Genomic DNA, 23,599 nt, shown 5'->3' with positions numbered 1-23,599 from the left:
AAAAATATGTATGCATAGTTTAAAGGATGCTTAAGTTATATAATAAAACTTTCCAAGCACATGTGAGGCTGTTGCATGGAGCCAGTGGATGAAATTTTAGTATTGCAGATTATGAATCAGTAAAATGAATATGTAATATTTAAGAACGTCAGAAACTTTAAAACAGTTGTCTTGATAATGGGGATAATATTTAGATGGAAGATAATGTGTCCAATTAATATACCCAGTTTGGGGTTACAGTATGAAAAGTTCTATACGGGTGATACACACTTCTCTCAACCACTGCTGCAGGTTGATAAAGGCTATATAGAGGTGTAATATGTGATATAGCAAAAATATTTACAGTATAATAAAGGAACACTCTTTTCTTTGATAAGAGTGCAGCGAATCCAAAACTTTCAAGAGGATGAGTGCATACATATTGTGTCCCAAACATATTGTGTTTCTCTAGTAGTTGTGCTGTAATTATATCAGTATGGTAGGATAATATTAACAGAAGCTGATTGCTAGGACTTAAGGTCATATAAAGCTTGAACCTAAGGTTATGGGAGAAATTCATAAGTGAAGTTCTTGCATACTAAGATTAGAAAGCACTGAATTTGAGTCATTCAATAAGTGAGTTTTAATTATGAGGTACAGATTAAATAACAGACTTGTTTAGAATCACAGAGCTACTGATAGAAATGGAATGAGACCTCTGAATGATGTTGTAGCATTCCAGAAATTGTGAGTGATTTCTTTGCTTGAAAACTATGTTGTTCATAAAGGTTGTAGTACTCAGCTGGTTAGACGCAATATGAACTAAATTGTAAATTTCTAGAGGATTGCTACTGTGTCATCTTTCCATTACCATCAGTACTATCTCATAAGTAATTTGTGACCTGTTACTAAGTTGTATGATATATCTGAGAGACTGACATAGAAACACTTTTTGAATCTCGCATATTACTGTGATTTATATAGCACCAATACTCCACAATCTAGTCAATTTCTCTTTTCCTTTAACTTGCAATCTGTTCAGCCCACCAAATAACTTAAAACTTACTGTGTTCCAAAAACTATTAAAGAAACTGTAGACAACATGGATTACAGAAGCCCATAAAACTTGGAGTTATAAAAGGAACACACAAATGTTAATGAATTAGGGGCTGGGGATTTAGCTCAGCGGCATAAGCGCCTGCCTTGCAAGCAGGCAGTCGTGAGTTCGATCCCTGGTACCGATAAAAATGAAAACGAAAAAACAAATGTTAACAAATTAAGCAGTAGTTGCATTGTATCAATTAACTGGATGGATGGATATGTGTGTGTGTGTGTGTGTGTGTGTGTGTGTGTATGAAATTACTAGTTTTATGTATTTATGTATGTTTTAAATGTCACGTGAATTATTTATAATTCATTTTATTTTTCTAAGTTGGGCAAATTTGTTTATTTGGAAGATCCTATTACCACCTTGATCTGTTTAACGTAACAATGTAATTTATTATAGTAATAGTTTTTTTTTGTACCAGCAATCAAACTCTGGACCTTGGGCTTGTCAGGGAGCTGCTGTGCCACTGAGCTGTATCCTTAGTCCTAATAAATTGTTAAGTATTACATTATTCTTTCAGTTTTTGGTGTAAATGCCTTAATGCATTTTTCCCTTAATATGCCTGTAGATTCTATTTATTTTCTACGTATGTTTATAAATAAATTTAATCTGTGATCTTTATAAACCATTATTCTTAGGTCTTTATATTACTGCCTGTGATCTTTATAAACCATTATTCCGATGTCTTTATATTATTGCCAGGTTAACTACATAACAAGAATCGGACAGTTTCTTAAGAAATTTAAGCAATAATACCAAAAATGCTTGACTTGAACTAAAAGATGTATGTGTAATTTTAATTGTATTTTTCTAATGTCCTTTGGTTAACCTAAAGATTCGTTTGATATGGGGATTATTCGGGAAGATTTCATAATAAAGTTAGAAGAATAAAATGAATAAAGAAGAATAACAAGAATAAAATCTTGTCCTTACAGTTAAATGCAAAGTGTTCAATTTTGGTTTTAATTCATTTTATTGGCTGTTTAAACACATCATTTGGTAGGCCCTTGATGAGCAAGTTATTTAAGAAACAAAATGTAAAATGAACAAATAAAATACAATAAAATGAGCATTGCTGTCAGTAAAGCAGAAAATGAACAGGTTTTAAGTGATTAAGATTTTATACTTGTTTAAGAACACCTTTGATCAAGCCTTTTTTGATGTTGGATGTTACTTAACTGAAATTGATTTAAATAAGCAGTTAGGAAAATTAAAAGTGTATACTCATATTTGATAGTTCTTTAATATCCACAACTTCAAATTCCTTTGAAAGGCATATGAAATACACTTTAGAAAGAATTTTTAAAAAAATTTTTAAAGTATGTGGATGCAAGCCTTTTCCCCAAGAAAGGCAAACCTGTAGAGTGAAGATAAATTAGGTGGGCAACAGCTAATCTTAATACCGTAATGGTACCTCTTACTAGATAGTATGTTCCAGTGGCGGTCCATCCTCTGGTACATAGGAGAAGCTTAGTAGTTCTTGAATCCTTAATTCATTTTCTTTATAGGAACTTGGTGCTTTAAAATGTTTCTTTTAAAAAGAAGTATATTTAAGGTCATTGATTTTAGGTATCTGCACTTTCTTGTATTAACATAGTGTAATTTGATTTCCATTACTACCTTTCTCTTGAATCTTCTTCGATTACCAATAAATTTAGTGATCAAATCCAAAGTCTCATCTTTAGCTCTTTAACTTACCATATTTCTGTAATACTTGACACTGTTGATCACCTTAGCTTCTATGACTTCTCTAGTTCCATCTATCTCCATTTCTTGAACTTTTCTTACATTTTGTATGTTAGGTTCTCCTGGGGAAATACAGAAAATTAGACAGGAAAAGCACTAGATAATAAGTGCTTACTTTTCTTACCTTTTGAATGTTGTTTTTTCTTAGAATTCTCTCAGCTCTTCCTTCTTTATTTAACTTCTCTAAGACCTCTCTTCTGTGTTTACCACAAAATTTATTTTTCAAACTTAGATTTCTCTTAAACTGTTGGATGTTTCTTAATATTATGAAGATAACTCGAAGATCTAACAGTGGTCCCTTTTAAATGTCATACAGATAGATTATTTTTGAAGTATAAAAGAGCCTTTAGTGTACATTTTAATAGGTGTTCTTACAATAGTTGGCTATAAAGCCATTGCTTGGAATGACTGTCCTTTTTAAGCATGGAAAAATTAGATAAACTAAGTCCATATTATACTGTTTTAAGAGTTCAGCTCTGAAGTTAATTTCATTAAGATATGTTACTTGGTTGGTATAAATGTGATTGATAGAAATTAAGGCTGTCACTCTGTTAAATGTGAACAATCCACTGAAGAGGTCAATAATTCTTCCCTGGAGTTCTAACATTCACTCTAGTTTTAACACTTCATTGATGACGTTTTCCTGCTTTTTAAAAAAAGTTTTCCTGGACTGGCAAGAATACATTTTTTGTCTAACACATTTAAAATTTTTACTTTTAACAGAAATTAGCAGAGTACGGAAAGACATGTACAATGACACATTAAATGGCAGTACAGAGAAAAGGAGTGCAGAATTGCCTGATGCTGTGGGACCTATTGTTCAGTTACAAGAGAAACTTTATGTGCCTGTAAAAGAATACCCAGATGTAAGTATATTTTGTTGTTTATTCAACTGTGTTTTCCTGCTTCACATACTGTGTGAATAAATTTGGTGGTAAATTTTTAAGTGGTATTACCTGCAATAAAAATTTCATATAAGAAACTAGAAATGTGAATAATTTGATACTGGATAGTTGTTTTTCTTAGTGTGTTTCCATTTGATGCTGTTTTATCACTTTGAAAATGTTCATGGTAAAAACTGTTGGATTTCAAAATGAGTCCTGAAATTGTGGAAAGAACTTTGGCATGGATGTTAAAGAACACAACTTTTGACTCTGCTTACCTTTAATCTGACTTCAGAGAAGTCACAGTTTGGCCACATCATCCTTTCTGTAAAATGAGGATTTTGGACTTTTAAAAGTTCCTTTCAACTCTAAAATTTCCATAAAAGCACTTACTTCTAGTCTAATCCCCCCATCTTATTTCATTGCTCAACTATTCTCTATTATCAATACTCTCCTTTCCTATGCCAGCTGATTTCTAAATAAATCTGAACTCTTTGCTTTTTTGTTACAAAATCCTTCATGGTATGGTGGTCCATGACATCATCTTAAGTAATTGTCCCTCTTCTTTATTGTGGTACGTGATAGGCACATTGACCTTCTTTTGGCTTTTGGCAAAAGTAAAGTGTATTCCTAGCCTTAAAACCTTTTGTGTTAGCTGTACCCTGATCTTTCCTGACTTGTTGTCAATAAGAATTGAGCATAAATGTCAGGTTTCTTTTTTCCCCCTCTGTGATAGCACTTATTATCTAGTGCTTTTCCTGTCTAATTTTCTGTATGTCCCCAGGAGAACCTAACATACATAAAATAAGAACCTTGTCTTTATTATTCAATGTTAAAACCCTCTTAATACTGACACAAGGTAGACTTCCAGGACCTGTTGAATATATACAGTAAAAACGGCTTTTTGTCAGGTTTTGGAGTTTTCTGATTTTAAATGAAAGAAGTGATTGGTATGCTAAAAATAACATGCCAGGTTGAAGTTAGAGGCTTGCTGCAAGTTTAAGATAGCCTAGGCTACATTCAAAGCCAGCCTAAAATTACATAAAAGACCATGTCTCCAAAAAAAAAAAAAAAAGAAAAACATTACTTATATAAACTAATCTGCAGATAGGATTACATATATTAAATTGAATTAATGGGAAAGAAAGCTTTTGATATTTCATGTTTTCTCTTTCCAGTACAGTTGTCTTTAAAGCTTGTACCTTTTTTATATTTCTATACATATTTTTGGTTGCAAATATAGAATCACTTCTGAGTACTATAGGCAAAATGAGAGTTCGTTGGAAGATGATTGGGCAATGTAAACATGAAGTTTTAAAGTACCTCATGTGAAAGATGAGCACTGATTGGTTCTTGGCCTGTCTAAGAATTTAGTCAGCAAGATTTTGTGGCCATTGTCATAGACCCAATATTTACATACTTTGGTATTAATCAATGCCTCCGAGACTTTAAATTTTCAGATTCTTGAAGAAAATATGTTTTGGGCTATTATGTTATGACTATGGAGGCAGTTGTGGTTACCTGTTATAATCGATAAGGGCCCACAATAGCCTCACCCTTGTTCTTGGAATTATTTATAGAGATAGGAAATTGTGATTGGAGCAGCTGTACCAGTTGGAATCTGTACTGGTTTTTTCAGTGTCTTCTACCCATCTGCTTATAAGCAGTAGTCATTAACATGAGCTGTGCAAGATTATGAAACCTTATAATAGAATATACCTGCAGGTCTGTGTGGTTCTGCTTCTTAAAGGGAAAATCCCACTCATGCAATGTATTTATATTATTTAAGAAAATATTTTATAGTCTTCTAAATCAGTGAATCCATAGCATATCCTTCCATCCTATTCCTTCTTTACTAGTTCTGATTTATTGCTTGGTAAGTTTTTTTGTCTTGGTAAGTGTTGGAGTGAAAGATTATTTTCAGTGTTAATGTGTAAATGTTCAAATCTGCCTTGACGCTAGCTAAGTCAGAGACGGGGGTGGGGGGGCTGAAATTCCATCAATCTGACCCACCCACTCCTTTGGTGCTAGGGATTGAACCTAGGAGCTTGCACTTGCTAGGCAAGTGTTCTTATCACTGAATTATACACTTAGCCCTAATCTGCCCATTTATATCATTGTAGGTGATTTTGATATATGCTGAAGTTTGAGAATTGCTTCTGTAATTTTGCTTTTATTATCAAAATGAACTAGGCTAACATCTAGGTCAGGAGTGGCAAATCTATGGCACATGTGTTCTTTTAGGAGAAAGTATGTTGACTCATAAGTTTTTCCTAAACTAGAACCTCAGTGTTCAGGTTTAATTGCAGTGTTGGTATTTTGTGGTAGGTAAGTGGAGATTTGAGTTACAATTTGGGCATTCTTTAAAAAAGTTTTACCATCATGGATCAAGGTGATCATATAAATTACTGCTTTGCTAGGCATTTGTTTCAGGAGGTGTATAGAATGGTGACCTAAATAAATGCCCCTGCTGTTGCAGACAGTAAACAAATAAATCTATACTTTCAGTTATCAATACTGTGGAGAAACAAAGTGGTTAAAACAGATATACTAGACACTGGAGGGGGGGGGATTGTTCAGTTTTAAGGGTTATCAGGAAAGGAATCTCTTATAAAATGGTGAAAATAGAGAATGGCATGAAAATTATCTGTGGGAAAAAGTGTTCTAGGCAAAGTGAAAAGTAAATGTGGCCCCACAGATGTGAGCATTCAAGGAAAGTATGTGGTAAGATGTGAGATTAAAGAGTTAGCAGAGGGGCCTTATCTGTAGTGCCTGTGGGCCCAGTAGAAATTCTCCATATTCTGAATGAAAGGAGAAGCCATTCAAATGTTTTTTGAGCCTAAGAATAATGCAAACTCATTGGAATTTTGATGGATTTATTCTGGCTGTTGTATGGAGAGGCCTAGGATTCTGAGGAAGTAGGGAGACTAGAGAAATTAAAAAATACCTAGATCTAGCTACATGAAGTGACACAAAGCTATTACTCTAGAATTCTGAAAAGCTGAGGCAAGAAGATCACAGTTCAAGCCTAGCCTTTGGGCTTTTTCAAAAGGGTGAGGAAAAAATATAACTCAGTGCAGTTTCTGGTTTAGTCTCCAGTACAGGGTGGTGGGGGGATACAAAGTTTGATTTTTTCATAGATTTTTAAATTAGAGCTGAGAATTTGCTAATGAATGTGGGGTGTTATGTCAAAAGTGACTAAAATTTTGATCAGTAAAAGCAATGAAATTGCCATTTTCCAAAATAGAAAAGATAGAGAGAGAAGCCAGTATGGGAGAGAGAGGCTCAGTAGTTCCGACTTGGAAAATATGGCGCTGAAAGGCAGACAGACATCCAGGTGGATGACAGGCAGGCAGGTGGACCCTTGAGTTTGGGATAACCCTTTTTGACATTCCATGTCTGTGTCACCAAAATGTTTTAAATTAGACATTTATATTTGTAACTCATAAGAGTAGATACCAAACAATTGTATGTAATCTTTTGGATAAGGTTTTTTTTTTTTTTAAACTAAGTTCCTTTGACAAAAGTTTAAGTTTAGCAAAACTGAAATTTGCACAGTTACTAACTGGTTCTTTGAGGCTGTTAATGCAAACTAAGTGGAAATTTTGTGAAATATATGAGCGAAGTTTTATCTTTTAAAAATAAAATAAAACCTAGGGACTCTCAGAGTTTGGCACTGTGGAAAAAGTTTCATTTTAGAATTATGAAAAATTTCAACTACATGATGTGAAATGTACTCTTCTTAGTGATCTTTTCATCACTTGTCTTAATGCTTATTCTGTGTGCTTCCTTTCCTTTCTGTTTGTATGAAAGCGTAATTTTGTGAGTTCTTCTGAAGTTTCAGGTGGGAAATGCAGCATAATGGTCAAAAATATGAACTTAGACCCAGACTGGCTAGCTCTGGTTTGTGTGTGTGTGTGTGTGTGTGTGTGTGTGTGTGTGTGTGACTTTTTTTGACTTTTGGCCAATTATATTTTGTTGCTGGTTTTCAATTTCCTCATCTCTGTAATGGAGATGTAAGTTTCTTTTTATTTTTTGGTCCCAGGGATTGAACTCACGACCAGGCAGGGGCTTATGCTGCTTAGCTAAATCCCTGGTGATACCAAGTGTCTTACAGAGTTATGAAGACCAAATCAATTAATATATGTAAAACACTTGAAAAAAATGTCTTGGTCAGGGATTTAGCTCAGCAGCACAAATTGCCTGCATGAGGTTGTGATTTCGATCTCTAGTACAAAACAAACAAAACAAAGTCTTGATGCTGTATTAAGTGCTGTGGCATGTAAGATCTGCAAGAAGAGAAATCTGTCTCTCTTTTTCAGTGCCATATTCCTAGGGTTTAGAACAACATCTTTTAAACAATAAATGTACAGTAGATATTTGCTGTTAGTGTATTATATGCAACCCTTTCTTTTAAATATTGCTAAACTTTTTTAAAAAGTTGTATTTTGCATTTGTACTTGGCCACTTACAGAAGTTGAATGTAAATTTAAATTTTTGTTTTAAAACTATTGTGTTTCTTTTTTGTGAGGATGGGGATCCAAGCCAGAGCGTTGCACCTGCTAAGCAAGTACTGCACCACTAAGATGGAGATGTGCTTTAGACTTGTCTGTGTAGGACTCTGGGATTGAAAGAAAGCCATGAATTCAGTCTGAAGAAACAGACTATACTCTATTACTTTGCAGTGTTTTTGGATTGTTGGCTTAATATTGTAAAACACATAGGAGAAGCCTCTAAAAATGTACTAATAACTTACAGAATTCATATTTACTAATATTTATATTAAGAAAACAGGTTTTTATTGCATTTTTCTGTTCATCAACCACATTCTGGGAGTGAGAACATGAATCAGTTGCCTAAAACAAAACTATATAGTCAACATACAGATGGTGGATTTTTCAGTCATACAGGTCTAGATTTTGTATACTGTCTGAACTTGTCATCAATTGCTATAGTAATGCCTTTAGTAAAACACCTTATAGCTTAGTAGCTTAAAATAATCACAGCTTATTTCTGTAGTCATATTTATTGACCTTCTATTGGTAGAGAATAAGCTTGGGTTGATCTGGGCTAGTCCTTAATTAGCTTAAATATTTTTCCATTTGTTCCTTCTGGGTGCAAGCTGAAGAAGCAGTGGCTTTACACATATCTTTCATAACAGATCACCAGAATGCCAAAGCCAAGCCAAATTGCATAAAATTAGGTAAGGCTTCTGCTCTATGCATTAGCCTAATAGTTATCAACTGGGAGCTTTTTTGCCTCATGCGACAGTGACAATATTTAAAGATATTCTTTGCTGACAAAGTCTGAGAGAGGAGTATGCATTACTGGTAGGTGGTGCAAGGATTTAGCTAAACATTCTAAAAGTGCAAAGGTCAGTTTATCACAGTGCAGACTTACCTGGTCCAATATATCAATGGTGTTGAGTTCGAGAAACCCCACTTTAGCTATGTTAAGATACTCCATCCATAATGGGAAGGGGACCATAATAAAAGATTTACTGCAAAATAACTGAAATTATCAGCTGATTTTAAGTATGTGTCAGGTTTTGATTCATCGCAAAATTATCTGGAGAGAGATAATGAACAAATGGATGGCATTTGATCGAAAAGACTCAGTATGATTTTTGTGATTATGACTAAGGGAAAAAAATCTGTTCTTAAAGGAGCTCACAGTTTTACATGAAAGACAAAAGACACTGTAATAAACCATGGTCTATTTTACAGTGCTGTAATGACCCATGCATGAAGATTGAAGTTGTGTTTAGATCATCAAACTAATAATTTGGTTAAGTTTTTAAGGGCTTGTTTGAATTCATGGAGATCTTTAAAGGTATGTATAGTTAACTCTGATGCAAGTGAAAAGTGTTTTGAATCAAATGAATCAGTAATAGTTTTGTCTGAAATTTGCCTAGGTATCATCTTTGAGTCGTTAGAACTGTTCTTTAGGATCAGGCAGATAAGGTCCAACAATTGGCATGGTGTACCTGTAATTAGTTATCCTGTATATACTTGAACAGAGTAGATTGCTAAACTGGTTGGTTGGTACATATTTGGATGATTAAAATGTATTGGGACTTTCTCTAAAGGTTTTATGTGATTATGATTTTATGATATTTTTAAAGTGAGTTTTAATTTGTTTTGTGTTGTTTTTTGAGACTGGGTCTTGCTGTGTAGTTCAGACTGGCCTTGAATTTGTTAAGTAACCCAGGCTGGTTTTGAATTTCAAAATGATCCTCTTGGCTCAGTCTCTTAAGAGTGCTGGGATTATAGGTAGGCACCTTCACACTCAGCTAAAATAGGTTTAATTTTGAATAATATTTTTGAAAGGCATCTCTTGGGTCTGGGGCATTGTAATAACCCACTCTCAGAGGTTTATGAGATAGATATCTTTTCAGTTATTTTCCTTCAATTTATAGGATCCCTTATGGCTTGGAGTATACTAAAATTAGTAGTACAGGTTTATAATATTATTCATAATATTCTCTGTAGCCTTGTTTATAATAAGGTTAAATATTCCTAATGGGACGATCCTAGATGCTCCTAAATTTAAAATTTTATGAGATTATTTTCAAATTAAGATGTTCGGCTGGTACAGTTTGTATAAATGTTTCAAAATTCAAAAGTTTAAACTCTGAACTTTGTGGTTGTCTGTTCTTACGCATTTCAAGTAAGGATAGTAAGCCTGTAGCAATCTATTTGAATTGTGGAGTGTGAATAGTAAATTCTCTATTTTCCTGTATTTGCCTATAAAATTTGACTCTTCATAGCTTCTTGAGTTTGCATGGAGTTTTTGGATAGTTTCCTTCTATTTTTTATGATTGTCATCTGCAAGTGGGCTCAGGAAATGGTATTTGTTTTGGAGGGATTATAAGCAGAGGGAGGGGCAGTATGGTTAATTGTCTTTGTTTCTTTGACTCTTGTGTCTTAGTGTGTTAAAGGATTCACCAAAGGCCTTCAGGAGTCTTGAGAAAAATTGTCATCTTTGTTTTTCTCAATAATACGTGGACATGAAATCAAAATTTAGTGATCTGCAAAATCTCATTTCTTAATACCTAGGGTGATCTTTGTCAGGAGATGATACTGATTACCAGTGAAAAATTAGTCTTTTTAAAACAAGATCTGTGGCTTAATTGTACAGAAAGTTAATAGTTTTCTACTGAAGTTAGCACATATTTTTTAGTGAGTAGAGTTGTAAAGTGTTTCAGATTATGTAGTAAACAGTTAGCTTTTAATGTAGCAGTGTGATTTGGTAATATAGAACATGTTTTATGTTTTAAGTGTAGAGGCTATTACTAAGAATTTGAGTCAGGTAAGTTTAATAAAGGTCAGTTTCACGACTTGTTTGTTTTTTCTTTTTAAGTTTAGGCTGGCCTTTTCTACTCACTATATGCAGCACTGGGTAACCTTGAACTTGCAGTGAGTGATACTCTCGCCTGGGATTGCCGGGATTGCCGGGATTGCAGGTGTGCACTACCACTCCTGGCAATAGCTTTTTTTTTTTTTTTTTTTTTTTTTTCTCTCTCTCTCTTTTTTTTTTTTTTTATTTAAGGAGAAAAGAAAAAAAAAGTGAAAGGGTACAAGTTATACAGATTTACAGAAGAAAAAAATGAACAGTAGGAAATCACTAGTTAATGGATTACATATTGCCATCTTAGAAATAATTGTTCAAGTCACAAAATTAAAGCTTGTAGAGTGGACATTCCAACAATGATACTGCAAACAGTTCTGTTCAATGATCCAATAAAACTCTGTGATATCATTTTCTATCTTATACACTTAAATATACATGCAGTTATATAGTTTAGAGCACTTTCTTTTCCTGTCTTTTGTACAATGACTATTACACATTATTTCGCTGTATGGGATTATGTTGAAGGCCTATTAGGAATATGTTTAAGACTTTGGCTTGAGATATACAGAATTTCTTAGAATGACAGTAGATATTCCAGAAAGTTTCAAGGTAGTCTGAAACTGGTACAGTTTCGTTGGATTGTGTTTTTCCAAAGTTTCATGAGCTTCAAAATGAGCTTTTTCAAAAAAGTCTTAAAGCTACAGGCACTTTCTTTTAATATAATGTACTATAATATTTAAAGAGGACTGCTATTCAGAAGAACAATAAAATGATGAAGTTATTTTGGGGGAACAGTTACTTCTAAAAGCAGTTTGTTTCATTTGAGCTACAAAATTTGTCTGTGATTCATTTTCTCCTAAAAGTTTTCTTTTTTTATGTCTACTATGTTTAAAGTATTGCTACAGAGCACTTACTGAGTATCTCACTTCGTGTCTCTACAATCTCACTGACAAAGGCATTGTAATGTAAAAATTGAGAAGACCCTAATGGTTGCTTCTCAGTTCCTAGTAAGCTGGGTCTGGTGGATATCAAGGAAAGGAAAGCTGTTGGTCTGCTGTGTGATTATCTGGGGAGAATTATGTCTCTTGAACTTGTTGAACTTGCCACAAGCAGTTTGTAAACAGAATCTTCCTTATCCTAACTCTTTCTTCCCTAAAATTAGCAAGTATAAAGGACTTTGAAACAGTCAAAGGTTATTCCATTTGTCTCTACCACCCATGTTGAGTTTTTAAATCTGATATGCTTGGAATCAGACATAATTAAGATTTTAAGTTTTTTCCCATATTTTTGAATATTTACATATACCTAATATCTTGCAGTAAGACCCATGTGTGAACATGAAATTCATTTGTTTCAGGTACACACGACATACTCAGTCTGAATTTAGTGGGCCTTTTGAGTGCAGTCTATCTAAATAGATCAGGTGTGGAGTTTTTCCCTAGGCACAAAAATTTGGGGATTTTGAACCCTTCTGGCCTTTTCAATTTACAGGATGCTTAACCTGTAGAAGATAACCTAAATTTGTTTTCCAAGGAAATAAAGTCATTTGTACATTCCTTTGATGCCAGTTTCTGCAGAAATCTTCCTCAGTTAAAAACAAAACACCTGCCTTTATGGTTCATTAGAGACACTGAAATTGAACTTTTCAGAAACTACTTTTGCAACTAAATGTGGTCAATTTTGGAAAACATATTTTATCTCAATTAGCCCAGGCACTTACAACAAAGTAGCTGATAAATGGATCAAGAACTTTCTAAAATCTAGTTTTGATTACCATAGAATATTGATTCCCAAGATTCAGAAGCAGTATGATCAGTAAATAACCTGCCTGTTGTGAAGTGTAAACATTTCTTTATTTCATGTTGACACAATTTTTGGTAAAGAATTTGTTGAGTTTAAAATTCATGCTGTACTGTTTGGATTAAAGGATAACAAGTCCCTAAGCTCTCAATCCCTAGCAATAAAAAAGAAAGGAAGGAATGGAGGGAATGAGGGGAGGAGGAGAGAGAAGGAAGATGGCGGGAGGGAACAAGAGTCTAATGTTATTTTATTTTATAAATGTATGTGTTCTTTACCAAGGGTAATGGCAGGGTATGTGGAAAGACATAGTCTTTGCTCTTGGTGGGATGAGCCATAGCCCATATATGTTACACTGAGGACCTGAAATAGGGCAGTAGCAGTTGAAGTGAATAGAGCAGATTGTATAGTAAAAGTCGTAAGATTTTTTTTTTGTCTAGTACATGTGAAAGCAAAAAATGAGGGAAGGTCTTTGTTTTATAATAGAGGATTTTGTTTTATTAAATAAACAAGGAATATGAGAAGAAGGAAAAAAGAGCTGATAAACTTACTTTGTTAATAGGATTTAATAAGTAAAAGAAACTCTTAAGGTGAGTTGTTCATAACATTATGCAACAATGAACAGAGAAGTTTAGGACTAAAATAGTGCCTCTCATAAAAACCTCATTCTTAGAGTTGCGTAAATACTTTTGGAACATTATTGGAAAGTGATAGTATTTCTGTAGCAATACTTAAGATGTCAGCCATAAGTGCCTTTTTGATCTATGATTAGAAATACTCATTTCATCTGTTATACTCATCTTTAGGGTCAGAGGTGACACAAGCTTAGTCTTTATTCACAAATAATTGCATCCTCTTTCTTTTTTGGTGTTGTATGTATTTGTCATTGAAGTTTGCTGAGAGAACATCACATAGCATCACGTATTTATGTAGTTAAAGTAAGAAGTACTTTAAAAGTAAAGTAAGAAAAACCGTATGATGGTTAAACCAGTGATTCAATGACTCAGTAAGACATGGAAATACAGAAAGGAGAAGATGTAGTTGTCTAAAGTGGTAAAGTTATATGATTGTGATGTATGTGGGCAAGAAATTGTGATGACATAGTTTGACTCATTTTGAAAGTAAACTTTAATCTGAAGAGGGTTTTTATAAATTAATATGAACATTTTGGATGATTATTAATGAGATCACTAAATACGAATTTGTAGAATTCATCAGGGTATATGTGTAAGCTATTTCCAACATAGACATTGTATTAAATGTCTGAACTCTAGTTTGGCTGAGGTGTCCTGGGATTTGGGTTGGTGTGTAATCTCTAGTCTATTAAAAATAAGTGACAGCAATAACACACAGTAGAATTCAGTGACCTAGTGCATATAATGTGCCCAGCATAGAAATTGACTCATGTTTGAATACTTATAATCTGAGATATGTTGAATGACACAGTGCTTACACTGATGATTGTTTAATATTGAAATGGAGAATGAAAATAATAATAATAATCTTGTTTCTAATTTTAACTTTGTTCTTTGAAATAGAATAAGGATCAGCCAAGTTTATTGAGAAATTACTGATTTTATGAGTTTCTGTGCTGTGTATGATTTATTAAGTTCCCCAACTTTATTGAGGTAGTACTGAGATAAAATTGTGTATGTTAAAGATATAACATGATAATTTGTGAAATGATTGCCATTCCCAACTGTAGTGAAGGGTTCCTCCTTTCCATATCCTTGGCAACATTATTTTGTTTTTGATAGTAGTTGTCCTTGAAGGTTTGAAGTGGTATCTGAATTATAGTTTTGATTTGAGTTTTTTCAGTGTTTTGTGATGGTTAATCATTTTTTGATACACTGTTGGAAATTTACATTCTTTGGAAAAAATGTCTTGTTCTTTTAATTTTTTAAAAAAAGTTAAAAATTTTGCTGCTGATTTGTTTTGAGTTGAGTTCATGTCATGATACATTCTGGATATCAACTCTTTAATCAGTTATAGGCTGCAAAGATTTTCTTGTAGTTTGTGGGTTGCACTTCATTTTGTTGATTGTTTCCTTTGTAGTGTGATGCAGACCACTTGTGTATTTCTGCTTTATTGCCTGTGTTTTGTTTATTTAAAAATTCATTGTCAAGACCAATGTCAAACAGCTTTTGAAACTCTTTTCTATCTAACTAAAAGTTACATGGTTTCAGGTCATACATTTGAAGTCTTTAATCTGGATTGACTTAAATTTTAATTAACCAGTGTTATTCTTAAATCCAGTATTCTAAGGTGGGGATTGTGAGTTTCTGATTAGATACCACTACACCAATAAAGTTAGGTATTTACTCTTGATGCCCCTGACAGAATTTGTTGATCATGTATGCATGCCTGTGTTTATTTTTGGGTTTCTGTTGTACTCACTTGGTCTATGTATATGTTTTAATACCAGCCATATTGTTTTTGTTACTGCATTTTTGTGGTGTAGTTTGAAATCATTCACTGTGGTGCCTTTAGTTTTTCTTTTTTCTTAAGATTGTTTTAGCTAGGATATTTTGCTTTTCTGTTTATGTGAAAAATGTCGTTGAAATTTTGAATTGAGATTACGTTGAATTTATGGATTGCATTGAATAGTATGGGAGTTGAGTGGAGTGGAATATTTGCATAGACTTTATTGGTTGCTGTTTCCTAATCAGATGTGTTGTAAAATCTAAAAATTTTTGAATGTCATGTTGGAATTTGTTTTTTTGCTAGGGATGCTTAGTCTGTGTGTGACTACTATGCAGATAGTTAATGTATTGGAATCTCCTTGTGTTGTATGTTGTATGAAGCACTGTGGAATTAAAACAAAAATCAGGACTGGTTCATGCCTTCAGGAAAATAACTTTCAAGAGCCATGTAGATCATTGTAAAGCATGTGAGAGAGGAGTGGAAAATACTCCATAATTTCTTTGATGAAGAGGGGAAATGTGCCTCTAGGAATTAAACTAAACACACAAGGAAATTGCAGAAGGAATACTTGGGACTCATATTGTGGGATGAGGATTTTGTCTTGTTTGGTGGAAAGGAGAAAATATGTTTCTGGAAAAAGAATTAAAAATACCTGCTATTTTTATAGAATACAGTAGTATCTCAGTTCCTGAGCTTAATTCTTTCCACGATATTGATTGCAAACCTAATTGGACAAGAACCAAATCAGATTTCTTTATAAGGACAACTTTGAACCTATTTAATTTGATTTGGTTCTTTTTCAGAATCATGGAATGAACTAAGTTCATGAACCAAAATACCACCCTAGTGAGTTTTATAATGGCTTGACAAAGGGGTATTATGATAAGAAAAGTATAGTTGGAAAGTGCTTTGGGATTTTTCAAAAGTCTTTATGTAAAAAGGTTTTCAGCCATATACTACCACAGATATTGTTATCTTCTTATGTTACAAAACTGTTGACATTCATGTTTTTTTTAAACTTGGTTAAATAATTTTTTTCCCAGTTTTTATTTAGTGTCGACAAATATAATTATCTGTCTTACTCAACCGAGTTCGTTTTGAGTGGTATCAACCTGTTACGTATTTAATATCTTTTTTTTTTTTTTTTTTTGGGTCTTTTTATCGGTACCCGGGATCGAACTCATGACTGCCTGCTTGCAAGGCAGGCCCTTATGCCATTGAGCTAAATCCCCAGCCCCATATTTAATATCGTTTTATTTATTTATTTATTTATTTTGTCTTTTTCTTTTTCGATACTGGGGATCGAACTCACGACTGCCTGCTTGCAAGGCAGGAGCTTATGCCACTGAGCTAAATCCTCAGCCCCCATATTTAATATCTTTACTAAAAGAAAACTTGATATAATTTAGGATACCTTATTCACGTGGCACAATTTTAGGTTTTGTTTATAACTCCATGCAATTTTTTTTTTTTTTTTTTGGTACCAGGGATAAAATTTACAACCTCATGTTTGCCAGGCAAGAGCATAAACCACTGAGCTAAATCCCCAGCCCCATGCTAATTTCTTTGTTGCAAATAGTGTTCCTGCCTTTACTTACCTTTACTTACATAGTTTTGTGAGAAACTTTTTCTTATATAGCACTTACAATTTATGTACCAAAACCCCAAATGTTTTAAAAGGGCTAAATACAAAAGATTTTTTGAAATGGGATCCTGTAGTAACTGTGCAACATGAAGTTGTTATTTCTGAAGGAAATAAACACAAATAGTCACTTGTATTGACTAGATTAAAGGTTGTCCGTTTTTTTGGGTCACGTACTAAGTGAAAGGCTTCATTAAACACACACTTCGGTGTGTTTAATATATACTGTAATATTTATGTGACATAAACTTTGTAAAATATGTAACTAAAATCAAGCTAGAAATAATAGACTAAGTTTAAAAGTAGATCATCAGTCTCATTTAAAGATCATTCCAAAAAAGTGCATATTCCTTAATAATTTTTTTAATTCCAAAATTTTAAGCAGAGAGTATTCAGTTTATAAGTGTCTTACTGAGGTGCATTTGGAAGTCCACTTTTTATTCTTGATTTTGATACTGTGTCACAGGAGGTTTAATCTTTAATTGTAGAATTCTTGAAAGGTTAATGGAAAGATTTATTTTTCATAAATTACGTTTTACCACTGGAGAAAGCTATCACTTCTATTAAAAATGTCATAGGCAGCAGTGAGTAATACTAGACATGATTGCTGTTAAACCCTTTGGAAATTAACATGCCACTTGGCAGAAATATAATTGGTGAGCTGCAGAAAGGTCTGGACTTAAATAGGAGGGGTTAATGAATGTCTTTTTTCTGTCCTTCCTTTCTTTCTTTCTTCCTTTTTCTTCTTTTGGCTTTTAAAATTGCACTTAGCTCTGGCTGTTTGAAATGATTTTCTTTGAAAGTGTTGTGACATTGTTTTAATTGAATAAAGCTGCAGAACTGGCATGATGAATCAACATAGAATGAATTTTAATGCAAGGCAAAGGATATTAACTTGGAAATTGGTTGCAGAAGACAAAGTAGCTGCTATGATTAATTGTTTTTTTATTCTGTCCTTACTATATTTTGAGAAGGATGACCTTGGCATTTCCGATTGCATTAGAATCCAGTGGTATGCACTTTAGCATACTTAAATTGTTTGTTGTTTCTTGGGCAGTAGCAGTTGGTTTTTAAGATTAAGAAAATTTCATATTTTGGTTTTGTCTACTTTAAAAACATTTTTAATTAATAAATAATAATTGTAAGAATTAATTAGCTGTGGTAGAAGTAGTCTCCATGTAATGTTGATGCTGTGATTTCAGCAGCAGAGGTTTAATATGTGAAAAGAGCAAGATGTGCCAAAGAGGGCCTCTGAGTGGTCATAAAGTGTAAACCAACTGGTTTTATAATTTGGGAGAAAACTATCACTTTCTGTTAAAAATATTATCACAAGCAGCAGTGAGTAGCACTAGACATGATCATTGTTAAATGCTTTGGAGATTAGCGTGGCACTTGACAATAGATGCGGGTCAAAATCAGTTGCATATATTCAGTGACTAAAGTATCTTTTACAGTGCATTTTCCAGGTCCTTTTGGAGGCAACATATTTTAAATATTTGATGTTATGTCTAGCATATGAGTTGATTTGGAAAGCAGTTTGTATAGAGTATCAATATTATTGAAGAGTATCTGGTAGACTTGCTTAAGAAATAGTTAGATACAGGCAAGCAAATAGAAGGGAAGCATTTTCACATATTCTCAAGACCAGGGAGAGTTTTTGTTTTAAATTCCTGACAAGTATTTCATTCCTTACCACCAAGCCTTGAATAAATGTTTTGAGTTGAATTTAAAAATGAAAGGCTATTCATTCTCCATTTCACTGAAAGATAGGAAAGCTAAACAAAATACATAGTAATATACAGAGATTGTCTGTCTCCAGGTTGATTTGGGGGAACTGGTAGAGAAGTTTTAAAGAGCCCCAGACTATATAAACAAGCTAGATTAAGAAGTTTTAGAAAAGCTTGGCGATGTTACTGAAGATGAGCTTGGGACCAGGCACAATGAGATTTTTTTGCCTTCCCTTCAGGCCTTCCTTCCAGTACCTATGTGCAGTCTGAAGCTGTGTTAATGCTCTGTTTAGATTAAAAGACAGCTTCTTAAAAAGTGCCAGTGAATTTTGTGTCATTTAGGACAATAATTTGGGCCAACTGAGTACATCTAGTGAAATAGGACATAATGCTGTTACCCAGACCCCACAAGAATGTATCAGATAACTAATTTAGGATTCTTGAGAAGTTAGATAATCAAAGATGTGAGCTTGATTTTTGGAATGTCTTTTTCCTTTTTGATATGTTTGTTGAATCCCGAGAGGCTAGATGATCATAAGCTTTGGACAACAGAAATTGTACTCTATAATCTATAGACTGCCCCTCTTTCCATGCTTTACAAAATTTAAGTAGGATCACTGATGTGTATGTACTGCAGGAGTAATTTTCTACCCAGAATGTCCCTAATCCTAACAGAACTGCCTTGACCAAAAATTGTCTTAATGAGTGAAATAGTATTGAGGTTGTCTTTGGTTGCTAATAACTAACCATAGATGTGTGGCAGAAGCTAACGTATATCTTCTCTGGAGGAAGGTAAAATATCTTAACCCTTAATGTATTTCTGTAAGTCATTTATTAACTATATTGTCTTGCACACACTATAGTACAACTGTTCAGGGACACAGGATGACATTTACAAAGACTGAAGAAATAAAAAAGAGCTCCATGGAAACTATAGATACTAGGATTATCATATTTACATTTTGTAACTTTATGGAGACAAAAGACAGCAAAGGTGTGGAAATTATAAGAAAGATTATCAGTTCCAACAGTTGGATTTGACAGATTTAGAATATTTGAAGAAAATTAGTGAACTAGAATATAGTTCATAAGAAAAATCCTTAAGTGTCAAGAGGCATAGGGATGGAAAACCCAGTAGAGACAAAGAGTAAAGTAAATATGGTATGCAAATATGTTCACAGCACTAAAAAGAGTGGTAAAATAGGACAGAAGTGGAGTTTGATGTATGTGGTTGAGATATTTAAAAATTAAGAGCATCAAAGTCATTAACTGCACCCTAGTATTGGTAACTGAAGAAAATCACACCTGGGCACATTGTATTTAAAAACTGAAAGCTAGCAAAGAAAAGGGAATCTTAAAAGCAAACAGAAACAAGAAAAGATTGCTTTTCTAGGAGCAGTAGTAAAACTCACAGCTCACTTCTCAGAAGTAATAGTAGAATCTGGAAGATGGCATCTTTAAGGTGGTGCAGGAAAATGATCATTGAGCTAGATTTCCCTGGCCACTGAAAATCCGACATTTTCGTATCAGGAAACACTAAAGAATATCTTTCTGGTAGAAGAAAAATTTTCTAGTTACCTAGAAAATTGAGCATGCAAATAAGATATAGAAATGGTAGATATGTTGGTTACTTTAAATGCATTTTATTTGTATGAAGTGTTAATATCCTATTGAGTAAAAAATAAGGCAGCATTTGAAAAATAAGGACATATAAATCAGATTGGGGATAAATGAGTTATGAGGTCTATAGAAAATGAGTAAAAGTACAAATTAATGTTTTAAAGCGTGTTTTAACTTATGGGTAAACAAATGTGACTTTCAAGATACAATAGAAAGGAGATAAGAAAACACACTTGTGTGTCAACCCCCCCAACAAACACACAGACACACACACACACACACACACACACACACACACACACACGTCAAGAATGTAAAAGATGTCAAGAAAGTAAAAGAACATAAAAGAATTAAGACATATAGAAATATAAATGGACTAATACAAATTTCAAAGTTTGACAGGTTGAATAAAAAAATGAAATTCATTTAGTTGCTTTAAAATATATAGATAAAAAATAGAAAATAATAAGTAACCAAATAGATACAATAAAACATCAAAAATTTATATTTCCATATTAATATTTTAATACATAAAGATAAAAGTCATTACTGAAAATAAAGAGGGCCATTTTATAATGGAAGAAAGATAACATTTTTCATTTGTACATGTAAAATAACATAACTCTCTAAACATATAAAGTAAAAATAGAAATGAAAGGACAAATGATACTTGTAGAGTGCTTGTCTAAAATGAAGAAGACACTAGTTGGGCCCCTAGTATTGCAGAAACAGCTGACTTAATCATTGTTAGTTTGCATTCTTTTCAAGTACCCACAGAAAATTTATGAAAATTGGTTATATCTTGGGCTAATCTGAAAAGTATTAAAGGACTAATATTTTAGATACTATATTTTCTGATTACAGTGTAGAAAACTAGAAGTTGAAATTAATATTCTTATAGAAGTTGAAATTAACATTCTTATTCTTGAAGTGAGAAAAATAAATTTAAATACCCAGTAGCATCTAATTATTTTTACCTGAATTGTAATGAAAATGCTGCCCTTCAAAACTTGTGGGGTATAGCTAAAAATTGTACAGATATATGTATTATGTCTTTAAATGTATATTGTGTTTTAAAAAGGATACAGTAAACCATCCACTTCAAAAAAGTTGGAAAAACAGTCAGATTAAACCTGAAGAAAGTAAAAGGAATAAAAGGCAGCTATGAATCAATACAAATGAATGTAAGCTCAAGAGAATGGTATAAGTAAGGACAGACAACTAATCAGGAGTGAAACATGGGCATCACTACAAATCTTACAGATACTAAAAAGAAAAGGAGTCAAACTAAGTAAAAAAATTTGAAAATTTTGATGGTATGGACATTTTTCTAGGTAGACACAGTGTATCAAATGGACGATACCAGGGCTGGGGATTTCGCTCAGTGGCATAAGAGTTTGATCCCTGGTACCAGTTTAAAAAAAAAAAAAATTGATCATACCAAGGAATAGAAAATTATGCCTTATACTGATTCCATATTTAAAATTTTCCACACAGGAACTCTGGGGCTGGATGGCATTCCAGCACATTTACTCAATACTAATAAATAAAACCAGTTGTATGCCAGCTCATTTAAGAGTAGAAAAAGAGGGACTACATACTGTTTTGAAAACAATACCTTTGTTGAGAATAGTGTTATGAGAGAGGGAAATTGTAGGCCAGCTTTACTAATCAACGTACATTTTTAGAAAAAAAAAATCAAAATGCTGGGAAACTTCAGCAATTTACAAAGCGCATAATGCCTCACAAGTTAAATTTATATTTGGAATACCGTAATATATTAAAGGTTGCTTTAACATTTGACAGTTGTAAGTCACTATAATCTAGAAAAGGCATCCATATAAAAATACCTACAGATTACTAAATAGTTCACAATGAATTATTGTAAGTATTTTTAAAATGTGGAACAGATCAAAGATGGCGGGATTTTTTTTTTTTTTTTTTTTGGTTACAGGGATTGAACTCATAATCTCCCACTTGCCCTATAGGCTCTGTGCCACTGAGCTGTATCTCTGACCCTAAAATGATACCTTTTTATGTGGTTTTGATTGTAAGATATGCTGGCTAGTGTTACGAATAACAAGAAGAAATGAAAATTGCATAAAATAGACTTCCGGGAGAACATGGCGGACAGATAGCAGATACTACGGAGGCTCTCTGAAAGGCTTGGTTCAGAAGTCAGGAATGGTGCGGACTAAGGAGACATAAGCTGGTAGAGATATGCTCTGCTGACTCAGGAACGAACTGGGCTGAGAGAAACCAACTTGGAATGCAGTCCTGGTGCTAAAACAGGAACAGAAAAGTCTTGGTGTGGAGGCTGGACCCTGCGCCATTGGAAGGCGCGATTTTGGTTTCCCGCCCCGCAGTGACTGCCTCTACAGCGGCTCGGCAAGGAGAGAGACGCGCAGAAGCTCTGAGAACGGGAGTCTGCGAACGGAGTCGAAAACAGGACGGGCAGGGAGGCGTACACTGACTTGTGGTGAGGTGAGTGAGAGAAACTGACACTCTACCACAGTTTGACTCCAGCGGAGAACTTTCTGGGCCCGAGCAGTCCTGCGGGAGCAGGGCGCGGGGGCAACTCCAGCAACACACTCCCCTCTCGGACGGGATTGGTGAAAAGTGCCTGGCCTGCGTGATGCTGCTGGCGGACCTGGTAGGCTGGCCAACCCAGATCCCAGAGCCTGACGGTGGCCCGGAGGGGCGACTCCCGTGTAGGCTGCCTAATCCGTAACTCCCTGGTGCGCTGCGGTGGGCGGGAACACCTAGCCAGCGCAATTCGATCAGGCTGTGGCTGACAGGGAGGGAAGCTGGGCCTCCTATGTAAGCTTGCATATATAAGGAACAGAGAATATGGGAAAAGGCAGCAACAAGAAAGGCTCCTTGGCCCCCAATTCTGAGAAACAGGCAATAGCGGACACCGCACCAATAGACATAAAGCGCCATATAGAGAGCCTCATAGACCAATTCAGGAATGAAGTTATCAACGACCTGAAGCTAGAAGTATGCAGAATAGTTAGAGAAATGCTAAGCACCACCCAGGAAAAAACAGATGGTGGAATGGAAGAACAGAAAAAGAGGGGAGAATTGTTTGATGGAGAAAACAGAGAAAGCATAGAGTACGTGAAGCAGGTTTAAAGGGACTATCAAGAAATTAAGAAGTCTATCCAAGATTGGCATAACAGCTTGAAAGAAACTAAGGACAGACTATCTGAGCTGGAGGGCAGACTTGTAATATGGGAGAATGAAATGAAAAACTTCTTAAAAATAACAAAGAAACAAACAGCAATAATACAAAGACAAGAAGATGATAAGAGGAGCC

At 34.1% G+C, this 23,599-nt stretch overlaps 1 protein-coding gene and 1 long non-coding RNA gene across 7 annotated transcripts in view; both read left to right on the top strand.

The window, feature by feature from the left end:
* Qki (QKI, KH domain containing RNA binding) overlaps positions 1 to 23,599 on the top strand; it is a 149,848-nt gene that overhangs the window by 31,776 nt on the left and 94,473 nt on the right. For all 6 annotated transcript variants that reach the window (XR_010041974.1, XM_063233091.1, XM_063233089.1 and 3 more), the window contains exon 2: positions 3,557 to 3,699. Coding sequence is in view for 5 of the 6 variants with exons in the window: in XM_063233091.1 (XP_063089161.1) it covers positions 3,557 to 3,699 (143 nt within the window). In the remaining variant the exon portion in view is untranslated. The remainder of the gene's footprint in view (positions 1 to 3,556; positions 3,700 to 23,599) is intronic.
* Positions 3,706 to 21,961, top strand: LOC134472112 (uncharacterized). Its single transcript, XR_010041975.1, has 2 exons — positions 3,706 to 9,549; positions 11,080 to 21,961. It is a non-coding gene; the product is annotated as an uncharacterized LOC134472112 (long non-coding RNA).

Source organism: Cavia porcellus, unplaced genomic scaffold (genome assembly GCF_034190915.1).
Source record: "Cavia porcellus strain 051 isolate PalLab524CR breed Dunkin Hartley unplaced genomic scaffold, mCavPor4.1 scaffold_22, whole genome shotgun sequence".
Classification (NCBI taxonomy): domain Eukaryota; kingdom Metazoa; phylum Chordata; class Mammalia; order Rodentia; family Caviidae; genus Cavia; species Cavia porcellus.
The sequence above is the reverse complement of the archived record's forward strand: the minus strand, read 5'-3'. Positions and strand labels throughout refer to the sequence as shown.